General features: G+C 48.7%; 1 protein-coding gene across 1 annotated transcript; it reads left to right on the top strand.

Annotated features, from left to right (window-relative positions):
- The first annotated feature begins 4,788 nt into the window (after window positions 1–4,788).
- On the top strand, window positions 4,789–9,689 carry LOC308576442 (lysozyme C, milk isozyme-like). The gene is made up of 4 exons (XM_081175832.1): window positions 4,789–4,958; window positions 6,434–6,592; window positions 8,407–8,488; window positions 9,502–9,689. The coding sequence occupies exons 1-4, from the start codon at window positions 4,820–4,822 to the stop codon at window positions 9,566–9,568; spliced, it is 447 nt and encodes a 148-aa protein (XP_081031958.1). The 5' UTR covers window positions 4,789–4,819; the 3' UTR covers window positions 9,569–9,689.
- Window positions 9,690–16,471: the final 6,782 nt, after the last annotated feature.

Below are 16,471 nucleotides of genomic sequence, written 5' to 3'. Positions count from 1 at the left end.
TTACTTCCAGGTTCTGGAGGAAGCTCATGAGCTTACTGCATGTAGAGGTCAATTTTTCGACTGCCCGGCATCCTGAAACCAACGGGCAGGCGGAAAGAGCCAATGGCATCCTCCAGCAATATCTGAGGTGTTATGTCAATGACAGAGAGAATGATTGGGTGGAGAAGCTGGCGTTGGCGGAATTTGCCTACAACAATGCGGAGAACGTGTCCACAGGGATGAGCCCCTTTTTGGCTAATTACGGGTGCCATCCCCGAGCTTTCCCAGGGGGGGAGGGGGAGAACTGGAGCGTTCCAGCTGCCGAACAGTTCGTAGAAGAAATGGAAGCGATCCATCGTCAGCTCCAACTCAACTTAGACAGGGCCAAGGAGGAGTATAAGAGGCAGGCAGACAAAAACAGAAGGGAAGGTGAAACCATTAGGGGGGGGGACCATGTGTGGCTGTCAACCCAAGGGTTACCATTCAAAGGGGGTTGTAAGAAGTTAAGACCCAAAAGATTGGGCCCATTTGAAGTCACGCAACAGGTCAACCCAGTGGCTTTCAGACTCCGGTTACCGAACCACATGAAGTTGCACCCAGTTTTCCACAGGTCGTTACTGTCACCGTATAAAGGGGACAGAGAAGGGAGGTTCACCCGGGGACCAGCAATGGAGGAAAGGGAACACAGCAGCCATGTGGCGGAGATCCTTGATTCCAGGTGGAAGGGAGATCAAGTGGAGTATTTGGTAATGTGGGAAGGGGAACCGGAGTCGGAAAACACCTGGGTCATGGCAGAGGATGTCAATGACGAGGTCTTAATAGAAACTTTTCATCAGAGGTTCCCACGTAAACCTCAGCCTGTAGCGAGGTTCCGGAGGGAATACTTTGCAACCACAGACGAGGAAGAGGAGTTGGAGGGGTTCACAGATTCCGAGGAGGAGGAGGATTCAGAGACCCGGAACGGCAACCGATGGAGGGAAATGTTCGAGACGTCTGAAGATGAAGAGGATTCTTTTCGGGGTTTTACCTCCTCACCACCCAGAGGAGAGGGAACGGGAGGGGGTGACGGGGGCCCTGGAGGGGAGGTGGATGTCAGGGAACTGCCATCGGAGGGACAGGTGGTGGAAGGGCTCACGGAGGTTGGGAGAGACCCAGCAGCTGAAGCAGGAACCAGCAGGGGGAGAGGTGGGTCTCTGAGGGAAAGCGAGCAAGAGGGAGGGCTCAGGGATACTTCCAGTGAGAACAGTGGGGAGGGTTCTGGACCTCCCATAGGGAGACCCACTCCTCGCCGGAAACTGTCACGCCGTGAGTCCAGAAGACGTGTTTCCGTTAAGGAGCTTTTATGTTGGAAGCGATTCCGAAAGCAGCCACTGTCGGAATCTGCTAGTGACTAGAGGAGCCATGTCTGAGGGGCTCCGTCACAGACAGAGGTTTGTGGACTTGAACAAACTCTGAGGGACTACGATTTTACGCACAAGCAGCTCATCATCCCATCACAGCCGCGTTTGGTCCCAAGGTCTCAGGTTCCTCACTCTTCATTCTAAAAGAATCTGCCATAAAAGTGTCCTTGTGATGTTGTCATGTCAATTTTCTGGGATGAATGTTGCCTTTTTCATGTGAAAAGAACTGTTACTGGTTCAGTCTGGGAACAAAGTATATTTACCAGGCATGACTGCTCTCAGACTGGTCATGCTGGCTGCTGAAGAAGCCTATGGGTCCCTCCAGACGTCCTATTTATTGCACATGGATGAACATCTGTGCTTGGAGTTGCCAGGTCAGGGGCACCCCAGACCCTGAGATTCCAGTGCCCCAACCTGAGAGCTAAGGGCAGGCCCTGCTGATGTCATGGGACAGGCCCCAGCGATGTCACTAAGCAAGACACAATAAGCATTAAACACAATTGCTGAGCGCACATCGTTCAGATAAAAAAATGCAGAGTCTAACAAATGAGCAAATAAGTCACTGGTTGGAAATTCAGATAGAAACTGGAGCTAAAGGATGCTTTTGTAGCTCCAGAGGAAGCCAGAGGGGTCCATTTCTTCCCACAGACTGAGGGAGCCTGGATAGGGAGCATTTAATCTAGCTTCCTTGTTTCTGGCCAGAAGGGTTCAAGTGCCCTCAAGCACTTAAATCACTTGACTCACCCAGTGGAGAAACATCCTTGGCACATGTCAGGTGTGCGTGCAGGAGCCAGGCCCTGTGACCAATAGGACTTTGCAGGACTGGGGCCTTCCTAAGTTTGTTCTGAAGAGGCAAGGCGCGGCCTCACAGGTGAGGCCGATTGGTAACTCACAGCACCTGGTGGCAAGAGCTGGGAAGGGATATAAGGTCAGCATTTCCCTTCGGCTCTTTGCCACAGCAACACACATCCTGTCTTGCTGCGTTTGGCTTCTTGCTTCCTGATCCTTGAACCTTGGCTTCTTGACTTCTTGCTTCCTGTTCCTTGGACCCCTGACTTTGTGCCTTCTTGCTTCTTGATCCTTGGAACCCTAACTTCATGACTCCTTGCTTCTTGATCCTCAGACCCTTGACTTTGTGACTCCTTGCTTCCCGACCCTTGGCTTCCTGACTCCTGGCTTCTGGACCCCCATTCCTGCTCCCACCCTGCTATCTTTCCCCTGGTCCTGACGTCCCCTGCCGGGACTTTGATCGCCCATGAACTGGACCAAGACAGCACAAGAGGATCAAGAGGATAGCTGTTCATCTCCTAAGCAACAGGTCCCTTCGGAGGAACTGCTTCCCTCTTCCTCAGAGTGATACTCTCCTTCCCTAAGAGCATCATTCTCCCTACCATTCTGGGAGTGGGACACAGCTATAACATCCCTGAAAGCCTCATCCACCAACTGCTCTGCCTCTCTTCGCTTTTCCAAATCTGCCACCTTGGCCTCAAGAGAAAAGATTTGACCCTAGAGACCCAGGAGCTCATTGCACCTCAGACACACCCAAGACTCCTGTCCAACAGAGATAGGTATACTTGTGACGGACAGTTCAAAACACTGGAAAGCCCAAACTCCCCTTCTGGCTTTCTTCCCACATACTTGTTTTTGTGCTTCACGTTACTTTATTGAACGCTTGGGTCAAGGAAAGGAGAAGCAGGGCGGGTTGTCCTGACCTCCTGGCCCTGCTGCCCAACTCCCACATCTGCTCAACTCACCTGGATGCTTTGTCAGCCAGGGCTCCCTTTACCTCATGGGCTGGGAACCCTTAGCAGGGTTGTGCCACAAAATATTGGGCCACCAAGACCTGTTTTTGAAGAACTAATATGCAAGAATACACAGACATGAAAATACTCGGCACCCTTCCCAGCGGTGAAGGAACAGGCTGTGCCAGTTGACTGCCTTTGCAAATAACTAGGTGCCAGTTTTTCCACTGGACAAAAACAATAAGCAGGGCACAAATCAGAGGGCATCACTCCCACTGTTTGTTCTGGGTTCAGGAGGTGGTAAGATAAGATAAGGTGGTGAAAGTCAAGCGACAGCCATAGGAAAGTCCTTTTGACTAGACCATGGAAATTGCCAAGAGCAGAGGCAAAGCCAATTGCTATAGTGAAAGAAGGCGTCATGTGGTTGAAGGGGTGCCCCATCATCATCATAATCATTTTATTTGTATGCCACCTTTCCACAGTTAGGGGACGTGGGTGGTGCTGTGGGTTAAACCACAGAGCCTAGGGCTTGCCGATCAGAAGGTCAGCAGTTCGAATCCCCACGATGGGGTGAGCTCCCGTTGCTTGGTCCCTGCTCCTGCCAACCTAGCAGTTCGAAAGCACGTCAAAGTGCAAGTAGATAAATAGGTAGCACTCCGGTGGGAAGGTAAATAGTATTTCTGTGCGCTGCTCTGGTTCGCCAGAAGCGGCTTAGTCATGCTGGCCACATGACCCGGAAGCTGTATGCCGGCTCCCTCAGCCAATAAAGCGAGATGAGCACCGCAACCCCAGAGTCGGTCACGACCGGACCTAATGGTCAGGGGTCCCTTTACCTTTTTTCCACAGTTAATACTCAAGGCAGCTTACAATATGAAAAGATTTACATAATTACAAACATAGCAAAGTAGTCATAAAAATAAACAAAACACATCAAAAACTACATAACCAAACTGAACAATTTCCACATAAAAATAAAGATACAAAAAATTAATATCAATAACAACAAAAACTCCAAAGAAAATTATCCCCCAAATACCCCAGTCCTTGCTGTGTGGCAGCAGCAGCAGCAGTTCTTACAAAGCCCGTCAGGCCCCGCCCTGAGCCAGGTGGAGAGAGGCAGGAATGGGGCTCTCAGGCTCCCAGCAGGTCAGACTCCCCCCCCCCACTTGCCTTTTCCTTGCGAGGCTGATCCTGATCAGGAGCCAAAAAGTTTCTACACTTCTGTACTAGTGCAAAAAATTCCTTGAATATGGCCCATTAGGTCTATTAATTTCAGCCAGTCTACGCTGAGTAAAACTTAGCTGAATACCAACCATAGAAAGTTCTCATAAATTACCCTATTTGTACATTAAAGTAAAAATTCTAATACAGGAATTAAATTGATTAGATTGTGAATTTATCAAATATAGTATGGCAATACTTTTTTTAAATGAATTGATTAAAATCTAGTAATACAACTTGGATCCTGGAGCTACAGCTCTCAGCCCTCCGCCACAGGGAGTGGGACACAAAGAGTCATGTCCCCTTCTTCTTGTTGACACACACATGCAGATTAGCTAAGCAAGGTCAGGGCGAACGTCCTCAAGGGTCTGGCAACATCATGCAGACCTTGGCTTCTTTCCAGAGGAGTGCCCAAGAGCCCATATAAAAGCAGGCGTGACACCCTCACCATCTACCTTGACCTCCTGCACTACAACGATGAAGGCTCTTTGGCTGCTACCCTTCCTTGCTGGTCTCCTCACCACAGGAGAAGGCATGATCTATGGCCGCTGTGAGCTGGCTCAGAGGCTCCAGCAGTTGGGCTTAGATGGTTATGCTGGCTATAGCCTGGCCAACTGTAAGTCCATTGGGGGACATCTGGGTATTGGCTAGGCAAGCATTAAGAAAAGACAGAATTTATCTGAGTGGGGGGCAGCAGGGGGCAGCGGTGGCAGGTGGCTGTGCACTACATCTGGGGAGAGTGCTTAATCTTCTGGGTCTGACTGACTAGGTGTGTAGCTGTAATTATGAGAGGAAGGTGTCCTCCCCCCGCATTTCTATAGCTAATTTGGAACATGCCATGCTGCATCCTGCTATAGGGCTGCTATAGGACTTAGGTGGCTCTGTGGTCTAAACCACAGAGCCCTTTGGGCTTGCCAATCGAAAGGTTGGGGGTTCAAATCGCCACGATGGGGTGATCTCCCGTTGCTCTGTCCCAGCTTCTGCCAATCTAGCAGTTCGAAAGCACACCAGTGCAAGTAGATAAATAGGTAGTGCTCCAGCGGGAAGGTAAATTTTGTTTCCGTGCGCTCTGGTTTCTGTCATGGTGTCCCATTGGGCAGAAGCGGTTTAGTCGTCCTGGCCACATGACCCAGGAAGCTGTCTACAGACAAACGCCGGCTCCCTCAGCCTGAAAGCAAGATGAGCGCCACACCCTATAGTCACCTTTGACTGGGGTCCTTTACCTTTTTACCTTATAGGGCTGCAGGAATAGGGTGTACATGATGTGTGTGAATGAATGAATCAGGGTGAAGAATGTGGTTTGTGCATCCACATACAGAGAAGTGGAAGGGTGCAGCGTAGAGGTGGATGTGATGAAGCCAGGAACTCACTGGACAGCTGGATTTTTTATTTTTTTATTTTTGAATTTGCATTTTATTTATTTGTTAACATTCTTATATTACATCGGTAAATGTTGTCATATTACATTACAGGACATACTATAATTTCCAACATGTATACAAAAATTATATAAAAAATTTATATACCTAGAAAGAAAATGAAACAAAAAAAGAAAGAAAGAACAAAGAGGGAGGGGGAAAACATTTCCCCCCCAAAATCATATACATACCAACACACTAGACTTCCTGTCTTTCCTGTTGTATATTCCTTTTTTACAAATGAATGTATTATTATTGTATGTTTCTTTACATATTATCTAATACATTCCTATATCAATATGTGCTCTCAATGTATTTCTCAACTCAATCTCACTCCAATGTCAATCAAATGCTAGCATAGATAGCAAACCTTTACTGTATTTTTGAACATGTTTTATATCTATCCCACTTTTCTGTAATTTTTTGTTTTGAATTGCCTCTCAGGGTATTGGTTAACTGCGCCATTTCAGCAAATTCTTGTAGCTTATAATGCCAGTCTGTTATTGTCGAGGGTTCTTGTTCCTTCCACCCCTTTGCCACCAAAGCCTGCAGCTCGGACTCACTGGACAGTTGGATAAGGCAGGATTTCAAAACACGTGTGGGTGTGAAGAATGGGGCTTCCTCCTCAGAATCTGCGCACTTAGTTCTGACCGTATCATGCCTTCTGTCTCAGGGGTCTGCACAGCATGTCATGAGAGCAGCTACAATACCCAGGCCATACACTACGACTCTGACGGCAGTGCTGACTATGGCATCTTCCAGATCAACAGCCGTTACTGGTGCCAGAGTCCCAGCGAGCCAAGTTCCAACATATGCGGAATTCAATGCTCTGGTGAGAATCGGCTTCTCCTGGAGGGAGATTTGCCTCTTTCAGAGATGGAGAACCTTTGGCCCACCAGATGTTGATAGTCTACAATTTCCACCATCCCAGACCATTGGTCTTGCTGGCCGGGGCTGATGGAAGTTAGAACCAAATGACATCTGGAGAGCCACAGGTTCCCCACCCCAATCTAAATTGTGATGCACAGCACATCAATTGCTTCTGGGAGACAGAAAGGATCAGTTGTCCTTCCTCACCCTGGAGCATTCTGCTTCAGCTCTTTGCAGGTGTGGCATTTGCACTCCCAAAGAGAAAAGGTCAGATAGCTGTGGTTCAGCGGTCTAGGTTGAGCAGCTTATTCATATGTTGATGTATCTGCTGGCTGGGAAAGCCCTAGCTTCCTACCTGAAATGCAGCCCTCCTAGCCAGGAGATTTCAAGTTCCACATGTAGTCTGTTTGGACATTAAATTGTGTAGTCAGATCATAGAAGATACATTTATTTGACTTGGAATTAGTAAGTGTATAGGGACTGTTCCCCATTTTTTACCCTCTGGATACAAAAGGCTATTTCAAGCTGCATGCTTGTGATGGCCTGGGAATCCGATTCAGAGGCTGAACCGGAGGAATCCCAGCCTGCACAGGAGTCCCCGCCTCCAGGGCCGGCTGAACTGGGGCAGGGCCTTGATTCTGAAGCGCCTGCACCTGTGCCGGATCCTCAGGAGCAGGCACCAGGTGAATCCACTCTGGCTCCGGAGGTGGTTGAGGACTCAGTGCCTACAGGTGAGTCTCCCCCTGGGCCCAGTAACTCTTCAGCCTCTCCTGAACTGCAGAGGCTCAGGGCAGAGAGGCGAAGGGAACTGGTTTCTCCCAGGAGGAGTGCTCACCTTAAGGCCAGGAGAGGCGGGTCTCCTGGGGGCCGGGACCGCCCCTGGCCTCAGAGAAGATAAAGGCCAGTCAGCCCGGTCCCAGGTTGCGGGAGCAACGTCGTTGATGAGCTGTTTCGGCCAGCACCCAGTCCTGTTCCCCCAGAGTTCCTGTCCTTGCCCGGCTTCTCACTGTGGACCCTGCTTTGCCCGAGGAGGACTGTCTGGCGACCCTCAACTCAGGTCCTGGACCTCGCCCCACGGTAACCTCCCCCCTGGACCAGCACAATGCTAATGGACAGAGGGTCAGTCTAGGACAACTAGTTGTTGTTTTTCCCAGGCAGCTCCTGTTTCTTTAGCATTTGCAAAATAGACAGAAATTCCACATAGAGCAGCCATGGCCAAACTTGGCCCTCCAGATGTTTTGGGACTACAACTCCCATCATCCCTAGCTAATAGGACCAGTGGTCAGGGATGGTGGGAACTGTAGTCCCAAAACATCTGGAGGGCCAAGTTTGGCCATGCCTGACGTAGAGCTTCATCCCACCATCAAAGCTTTCCCATCCTGGAGGAAGCTACACCTGTTGTATTTCTGACCGCCTCATAAGAGCCATGCCAGGTGGGAGGGGAGAAAAGGTTGCAACTATGGGAGAGTCAGGTGATATTGTCCGGCCCTTTTTACATCTCTTTTGTCCCTTCAAAACTGCACCAGGCCTATAACATCCCAACAGGGCCCCTTCATGCCAGCGGTGGAGCTGGCCGCTCGGGCGCCTGGAATGGTTCACATGTTGTGCACCCGGGGGCAGAGCGATCCGCCAAGGGGGTGGGGCAATCCACCTGGGGGCAATCGCACAGTCCACCCAGGGGGGATTTTGTCACCCCCACTCTGGGATGACATCTGGGGTAGGCTGCCCCCCCTACACCCCTGCTTCATGCTCCTATTGCATCTGCTTTCCTTGCAGAACTGCTGACGGACAACATCGCCGTAGACGTGGCTTGTGCTAAGGTTGTCGTTGACAATTCACCCAATGGACTGGGTGCCTGGTAAGAAGCCCGTGAACTGTTGGGAGAAGGGTCTTCCCTTGTGAGAGGTGGAGGGACACCCTAAACACCACAATCACTGCAGAAGCACCAGTTCCCTCTGAGCTGGGAAATATGAGGGTGCCACAATTATGTTAGAAATGCTCCTGTTTGATTTGAAAATGGAAGCGACGGTTGAGTTGAGGTGTGTCCACTTGAGACAGTCATTGCAAATGTGCAGATGAACAGAATAGAAGTTGAACAGAGTCTTGGGGGGGGGGGTTGAATGTACAGGGAAACAAATCAGGTAACAAGCCTTGGATGAAGACATCCCCAACCTGCCCCCCCCCCAGGTCTGTACAGCAATGTAAAAATGTGAGTTGGGAGACAGCAGGGGAACGACATCACTCTGTTTCAAGCCACTAATGTGCACACAGTCTAAGTTGCCATGCCTATGAAATGTGCTGCATTTCAGTTTTTCAAGGGGGGCCCATGGCGATCTGTTAGATCAGGGGTAGTCAACCTTTTTATACCTACCGCCCACTAATGCATCTTTCTTGATGGTAAAATTTCCTTACCACCCACCAGTGCTCGATGGAAGGAGGATTCAGCTTGTGCCATAGAAGACCCCACCGCCCACCTAGAATCCTGAAACGCCCACTAGTGGGCAGTAGGGACCAGGCTGACAACCCCTGTGTTAGATGATATCAATTAATATATGTTCTTTAACACGTCTATTTTAGTTAAGAAAGTTTTGCATAGGGAAACAAGTCAAGTGATAAAACAAAAGCATTGTGCACACTCATGTTTTCTCTGTATCCAAAGTATTCCCACCACTGGTTTGTGAAACAGTGTGCACACAACCGTAGCCACAAACTATGTCGATCCAGTTGTGATATAACTATGTTTTGATGCATTCTCTCCTCACCCCCAGCCAGCTTCAATCCAAATGGAGAAAACGGACAACCTAGCTGTGTTTGAAGCTGATAAAATGCACGCACAGTTCATTTTTCATATCTGTTCATTTCCCCCTCCAGGGTGGCATGGCGATTACATTGCCAAGGTCAGGACCTGTCTCAATACGTTGCAGGGTGCAACTTGTAGAAAAAACACAATATCCTGGTGTCGGCAGGGATGCTAGAAAACTGACTCCAGCCTCAGTTATGTCTCAGCCTGTCAAGAAATTGTTCTAACTCAGTCGCAAAAATAAATGCAGTAAAAAACACTGGAGACCTGTTTTATAATGTCAGTTCAGCACCTATCCTTACATTTTAGGTGGGAGCACCTTGGGAGGAGTTACTACAAGGATGCCCTAGGCAGGTGAAGTCCTGGGTTATTCACGCATGTCGCAGAAAGATTGTAGGAACCACCTGGAAGATGACTTGTTTCTTAAGAAGTTATTATTGTTGCTGTTAGTGTTTGCATTTATTGCCTGCCTTCCACCAGCAAGTCCCATGGCAGGTTACAACAACTTAAAACTCAGAATTAAAAGCACACACACACATTACAGTCACAGGAATAGGGTGGGCCAAATGCCAGGATAAAGAAGTTTGTGTCTTCAGCCCTTGCTCAAACCTATAATGCCACAACTTAGGAGCTGCCACAGAGAAGGCCTTCCTTCCCCAGGGCCAGCAGCTGAGTTTGGGAACACTCTCAAGAGGCCGAATCTATGCCAAAACATGGGTGAAGTCATGCCACATTGATGTTTCAGTCCTCCATCTTGATTCAAAACAGTGCCCAGCATCCAAACAGTGACCGAGTCCACTGCTCTGACCTTGGTAAGCCTCATGGTGAGTTTTGCAATGATATATTTAGTGGTAGCTAAACCTATGCAAAAAAAGGGCTAAGTCATGCCAAAATCATATTTCAGTCTACTATCATGAATCACAATGGTGCGCTGCATCCAAATATCGACAAAGACCATTGCCCCCGTGGTGGGAACCTCATGCCAAGTTTGTCGACAATATCTGAAGAGGTTGCCAAACCTATGCCAAAAAGTTACCCTCAGGATAACTTCCAACTCTACAATTCTATGATCCTATGGATAAAAAGGTAAAGGTACCCCTGCCCGTACGGGCCAGTCTTGACAGACTCTAGGGTTGTGCGCTCATCTCACTCTAGAGGCCGGGAGTCAGCGCTGTCCGCAGACACTTCCGGGTCACGTGGCCAGCGTGACAAGCTGCATCTGGCGAGCCAGCGCAGCACACGGAACGCCGTTTACCTTCCTGCTGGTAAGCGGTCCCTATTTATCTACTTGCAACCGGGGGTGCTTTCAAACTGCTAGGTTGGCAGGCGCTGGGACTGAAGGACGGGAGCGCACCCCGCCACGGGGATTCGAACTGACGACCATGCAATCGGCAAGTCCTAGGCACTGAGGTTTTACCCACAGCGCCACCCGCGTCCCTTCTATGGATGCTATGGATGCAGCAATACAAAAGTCACATTTTGGTCCACCATCTAGATTCAAAATTGCACTGGGTACCCGCACGTTGATGTAGACCCTGACCTCAGGAACCTTCATGACAAGGATATCTCAAGAGGTGGGCTAACCTGTGTAAAAAAAAAAAGGCAATAACACCAAAGTGATTTGGCCTGCCATATTGATTCAGAATGGCACCTGGCATTGAAATGGCAATGAAGTCTGCTACTCCCACCTCAGGAACCCAGTGTGGCAAAGATATATCAAGAGGTGACAGAGCCTACGCCAAAAATTGGACAAAGTCGTGTCAAAGTCTCTTTTCCGTCAACCATCTTGATTCAAAATGGTGGCTAGCATCCAAACGTTGACAAAGATTGCTGCCCCCATCTCAAGAGCCCTCCTGCCAAGTTGGGTGGCAAGATCTTGAGCAACAGCCAAACCTATAGAACCACCCTAAGAGACAAGAGTCTCAAGAGCTCCTCTTCTTGGTATGTTGCTCACTTTCCTTTGTAAGGACATAAGAAGAGCTCGGCTGGATCAGGCCAAAGACCCATCTAGTCCAGCATCCTGTTTTCATAGTGACCCACCAGGTGCCCCATTTCAATTCAGTTCAGTCTCAGAATTAACCCTTGAATGAGTCAAGGCTGAAGTGAGTTCAGAAGCTGATAGCCCATCACAAAAGCCAATTAGATGGAGTGGTTTGTGTAGCTCCACAGGAACAGGGGGCATCATATTGAAGGATGTGTCATACAACAGAACTGAAGCTCAGTTAAGCAAAATCTCTCTTTCGATTTTCCATGCAACTGATAAGATCTGATTCAGTGGGTAAGATTGGATTTTCGCAAGGCACAGCCACAGAACAAGGAGGGAAGCTCTCCGGCCCTTGAGAATTAATCAGAACATAATATGGTCAAAATACTGGCCACACAACAGTGTGGGAAAGCCCCAAATTCCATTAACCAACTGACGCCACCTATTTAAGATCTCACCCTTGTACTCTGATTACTTATAGAGCAACCCTTATACACATCAACTCATAAGGAAGTCCCAGTGAGTTCAACGGGGCTCACTTCCAGCTTAATCTGAAATAACTACCATCACTAGTGGCATGTTCATGGCAAAAGATGGGTTGGGTTCCACCCATCACTCATAAGCATGCTATAAATGGCCATGACAGAAAACACTATTTTGCCTTTCTGATGGTCATTAGGAAGGAACAGTGAAATGGGATTGAATGATTTATGTGGGGTAAAAAATGAGCAGCAAGACTCTAGAAGTGGTGTGGGGAACTATTAGCCCTCATGCTCAGCTCCCATCGTCCCTGGCCATTGACCATGCTTGCTGGGGCTGATGGGAGTTGTAGTCCAACAACATCTGTAGGCTCAAAGGTTCCCCATACCTGTCTTAGAAGCTTGTGTCAGTGGAGGCTGATAACTCAGTTGGACTCTGCATAAAAGATCCTGAGATACGTAAGTACCTCTGAATCTTGACTGTGTTAGCAAACTCTAGTAGAGCACACAATGGCTGCAGTAAATTGCTCTCCAGGGAAGTGGCAGAACTAATGAAGGACAGTGCTTTCTGTTGGCATTTGTGAGGGAGCCTTCCCAGACCTGCTTCTTAAAAACCGCTTTTTAAAAAACCATATTTGGACCCAACCAATATGGGCAACTATCACCCAGTCTCAATTCTTCCATTCTTGGGCAAGGTGATTGAACAGGTGGTTGCTGAACAACTCCAGGCACGCCTGGAAGACATGGACCATTTGGATCCCTTCCAATTGGGATTCAGGCCTCATCATGGGACTGAAACTGCCTTGGTCGTGCTGGTTGATGATCTTTGGCGGGCTAGGGACAAAGGTGAAAGCTGTTTCCTAGTTCTGCTGGATCTCTCAGTGGCCTTTGATACCATCGACCATGACATCCTTCTGGACCGTCTAGAGGAGCTAGGAACTGGAAGCACTGTTATACAGTGGTTCCACTCCTTCTTCCTGGGCCGTGTTCAGAAAGTGGGGGGGGGATGAGTGTTCAGACCCCTGGGCTCTCACTTGTGGGGTGCCTCAGGGTTCCGTCCTCTCTCCCATGCTTTTTAACATCTACACAAAGCTGCTGGGAGAGATCATCAGGGGGTTTGGGCTGGGTGTTCATCAGTATGCGGATGACACCCAGCTCTACCTCTCTTTCAAATCAGAACCAGTGAAGGCAGTGAAGGTCCTGTGTGAGTGCCTGGAGGCGGTTGGAGGATGGATGGCAGCTAACAGATTGAGGTTGAATCCTGACAAGACAGAAGTACTGTTTTGGGGAGACAGGGGGTGAGCAGGTGTGGGGGACTCCCTGGTCTTGAATGGGGTAACTGTGCCCCTGAAGGACACATACAATTGGACAAAACCTGCTCTCCCTTCCAATACCCTATGTGTGCTTCATTTGGGGAGGGGGGAATGTTTAAAATATTGAGATTTAAGTTGGAGGGGCAAGAACTGCAGAGAGTGACCAGTAAATGGCTATTCATTCATTAATTCATTTATTAAAGTTCTATACCAGGCACCCCCAACTCGGCCCTCCAGATGTTTTGAGACTACAATTCCCATCATCCCTGACCACTGGTCCTGTTAGCTAGGGATGATGGGAGTTGTAGTCCCAAAACATCTGGAGGGCTGAGTTTGGGGATGCCTGTTCTATACTGTCCTTCATCAGAGGATCACAGGAGGTTTACCAGATAAGAACACAAGAAGTGGCTGGCTTTCTTGGTCATGCTACAATCGCTTATGTTTCCCTCAGCTTGGCTGCGGAAACAAGTAGGCATATGAGTGAGCATCAGTAAACAGAACTTGCTCTTTCGGAAATTCAAGGTAGTTTACAGAATGCTAACATGGACACCCTTGGGTGGGCCAAGGAGGCTGTGCCAGAATCTTGTTTATCTCCACTCTCCACTAGTTGAGGGAAATTGTGCTTCAGGGAAGTGATGGCCCCCCTGACTAGCGAACCATGATGCCTTCAGTTGACATTTAAATTTTAAGGTGAGGCAGTCCACTTGTTGTGGGGGAATAATATGACTAATATGTGAACTTTTGTTTTTATTGCTTTGAAAAGCTTTGTCAACAACTGGAGTAATTTATCTTTTCTCTGCCAGCTCTGCCATATGCTCCTCCTCCTCCTCCTCCTCCTCCTCCTCCTCCTCCTCCTCCTCTCTCTGTTGACCAGTCAGTACCTCCATTCTGATACCTGTCCTGTTTTGGCACTGCTTAGCAAGAAGATGCCTTTACGGCTGTGCTGTTCCCTTGTTTAACATCTGAGTGATCCTGAAGGGAACAAATGGTACACATAGTTCCATTGCTTCCTACAAGACTAGCAGATGAGGAGCAAGATGGGACTTCTTCTCTAAGTTCACCTAGATAGAACTAGGGCTGTAACTGAAAAATGTTCTAGTCTATTGAAGTATGAGAGAAGGAAATATAGGCCCTATTGGCATTATACATTTAAAGCAGTACCATGGCACTTTAAACTGTCATAGCTTCTGTCAAATAGTCCACGGAACTGTGGTTTGCTAAAGGTGCCAAGTATTGTTAGGAGACTCTTTCTCTCTCACAGAGCTACAGTTCCCAGACGTCCTTGGGAAGAGGGATTCAGAGTTAAACTACTCTGCAGGGAGCCTTTGGTCCTCCAGCTGATGTTGAACTATGAGCCTCATCAGCCCCAACAAGCATGGCCAATGGCCAGGATTGACACGAGCTGCAGGTCAGCTACACCTGGAGGGCCACATCTGAATTAAAGATACAGAAGGGAGTTATTACATGCAACTCTAACCTAAGGTTACCAGATTTTTTTCAATGAATTTGGGGACGCTTTAAATACATACATACATACATACATACATACATACTACACGTTCGGGACATTGATGCTGCAGCGATGGTGGTGGCAGAAGGGTGGCTGCCACCTTGACCTCAGCCGCCATGTTCCCCCTTCCTCTGAGACTTCTATCTCTTTTCTCCATGAGCCCGGGCAGCCCGAGTTGTTGGTTCTTCGGTGGTGGTGGGGAAGCAGTGCACTGTGGATCAGGCATGGAAGGCGGAGAAGGAAGGGCGAGAGCATCGGCAGCGAGGTTCGGGCAGCGCGATACCTCCCTTCCCATCAGAGCAACCCCAATCCCATTCCTACTTGTGTGCAAGCAGGAGGGGGCAGGGATCCCTCAGCTGGGAAGGGAGGCTTCCCGTTGCCTAACTGAGAGATCCCAGCCCCCTCCTGCTTGCACACAAGCTCTGATAGGAAGCGTGAAGCCTCCCTTCACAGCTGAGAGATCCCCGCTCCGCTCCTACTTGCACGCAAGTAGGAGTTAGGAGGCTGCTCTGATAGGCAGTACAAAGCCTCCCTTCACAGCTTAGTTGCTGGGGTCAGGGAAGGGGAGGCAGCCCGGAAGCAGCATCTCTGAGCCCCTGCACCACCATCTCATGGGGACTTCCGAGCAGCTCCTGTAGCCAGGCAGAGCCAACTGCTCCGGGCTGCTGAGACTGCCGCTGCTGCATTTCCCAGGGACATTAGATGAAATCCAGGGACGTTCCAGGGATGGAATTTGTCTGGGGTCTTATTCACAAATCCGGGGACTGTCCCCAGGAAACAGGGACGCCTGGTAACCCTACCCTAACCGAGAAACCAGCTTCATCTGCTCTATTGGAATAAAGACCATTCATACTGGGTGAAGATTGCCCACCATCATGTTTAAGGATCAGAAACCATGTATTTAGGTCCTTTGGTAGCTGCACTCCGCTGTTCCCGGAAGACAGAGACATGGTCACAAGTGGTTTGCGGTTAGGTATTTTAAAGCCCTTTAACAAAACAAGTTAAGATAAACAGTGGACCAGGTGCGTAAGAATCAGCCACCCCAGCCTATAATTAGCTCAGATGTGTTCCAGACTAATCTTGATTCATTTGGTTAGAGGAACCGAAAAGCAGCTGAGGTTCCAAAAGAAGGCCTCTTGTCCATCTGTTTGGCCGCTCGGGTTGTCTGTAGCCTCACCACTTGGGGGGTTTCAAGACAGAAGGCGACGTGTCAATTGATACTTAGGTCTTCAGAGGCCCCACCTCAGCTCCATTTTGCTATGAGCTCAACAAGGTCCTCATTTTCAGGAAACATCGCTCAGTCTTCAAGCCATTGTCACCAGACTTGGGGTTGGCTCACCTATCTAGTTAATTGGGTAAAGCCCTGAGCCTGATCTCTCAAGTGGTCACTTGACTTGTCTGCCCCTAAATCCATATTTACACAGAAACTTCAGATAATGAACTTGGTTACTTCGTTCAGAGGCTTTTCCTCAAAGAAGTGATGACAACAACAACCAGCCATTTCTTACTGAGATATAAGGTCCCATGATATAGCAAAATCACATCTTTCAGGTTACATATTAAAATTATCAAAGTGAGCCTGCAGCAAACAATTGACTCAAGAGAGCAGTGATTAGTGGAGAGTCTTGAGCAATAAATGTAGACACCAAGCAACCTTTGACCAATCTGTGTTGACTCGGTACATTAGAACAGAAGCTGAGAAGCATTATTCCTAGCAGTCTGAATTAATCCTGTCAGGAGCAGCTTTGAAACTCC

The sequence above is a fragment of the Podarcis bocagei genome (assembly GCF_964188305.1).
Source record: "Podarcis bocagei genome assembly, chromosome: 17".
In the NCBI taxonomy this organism is placed as follows: Eukaryota; Metazoa; Chordata; class Lepidosauria; order Squamata; family Lacertidae; genus Podarcis; species Podarcis bocagei.
This window is presented reverse-complemented; position numbering and strand designations above follow the sequence as displayed.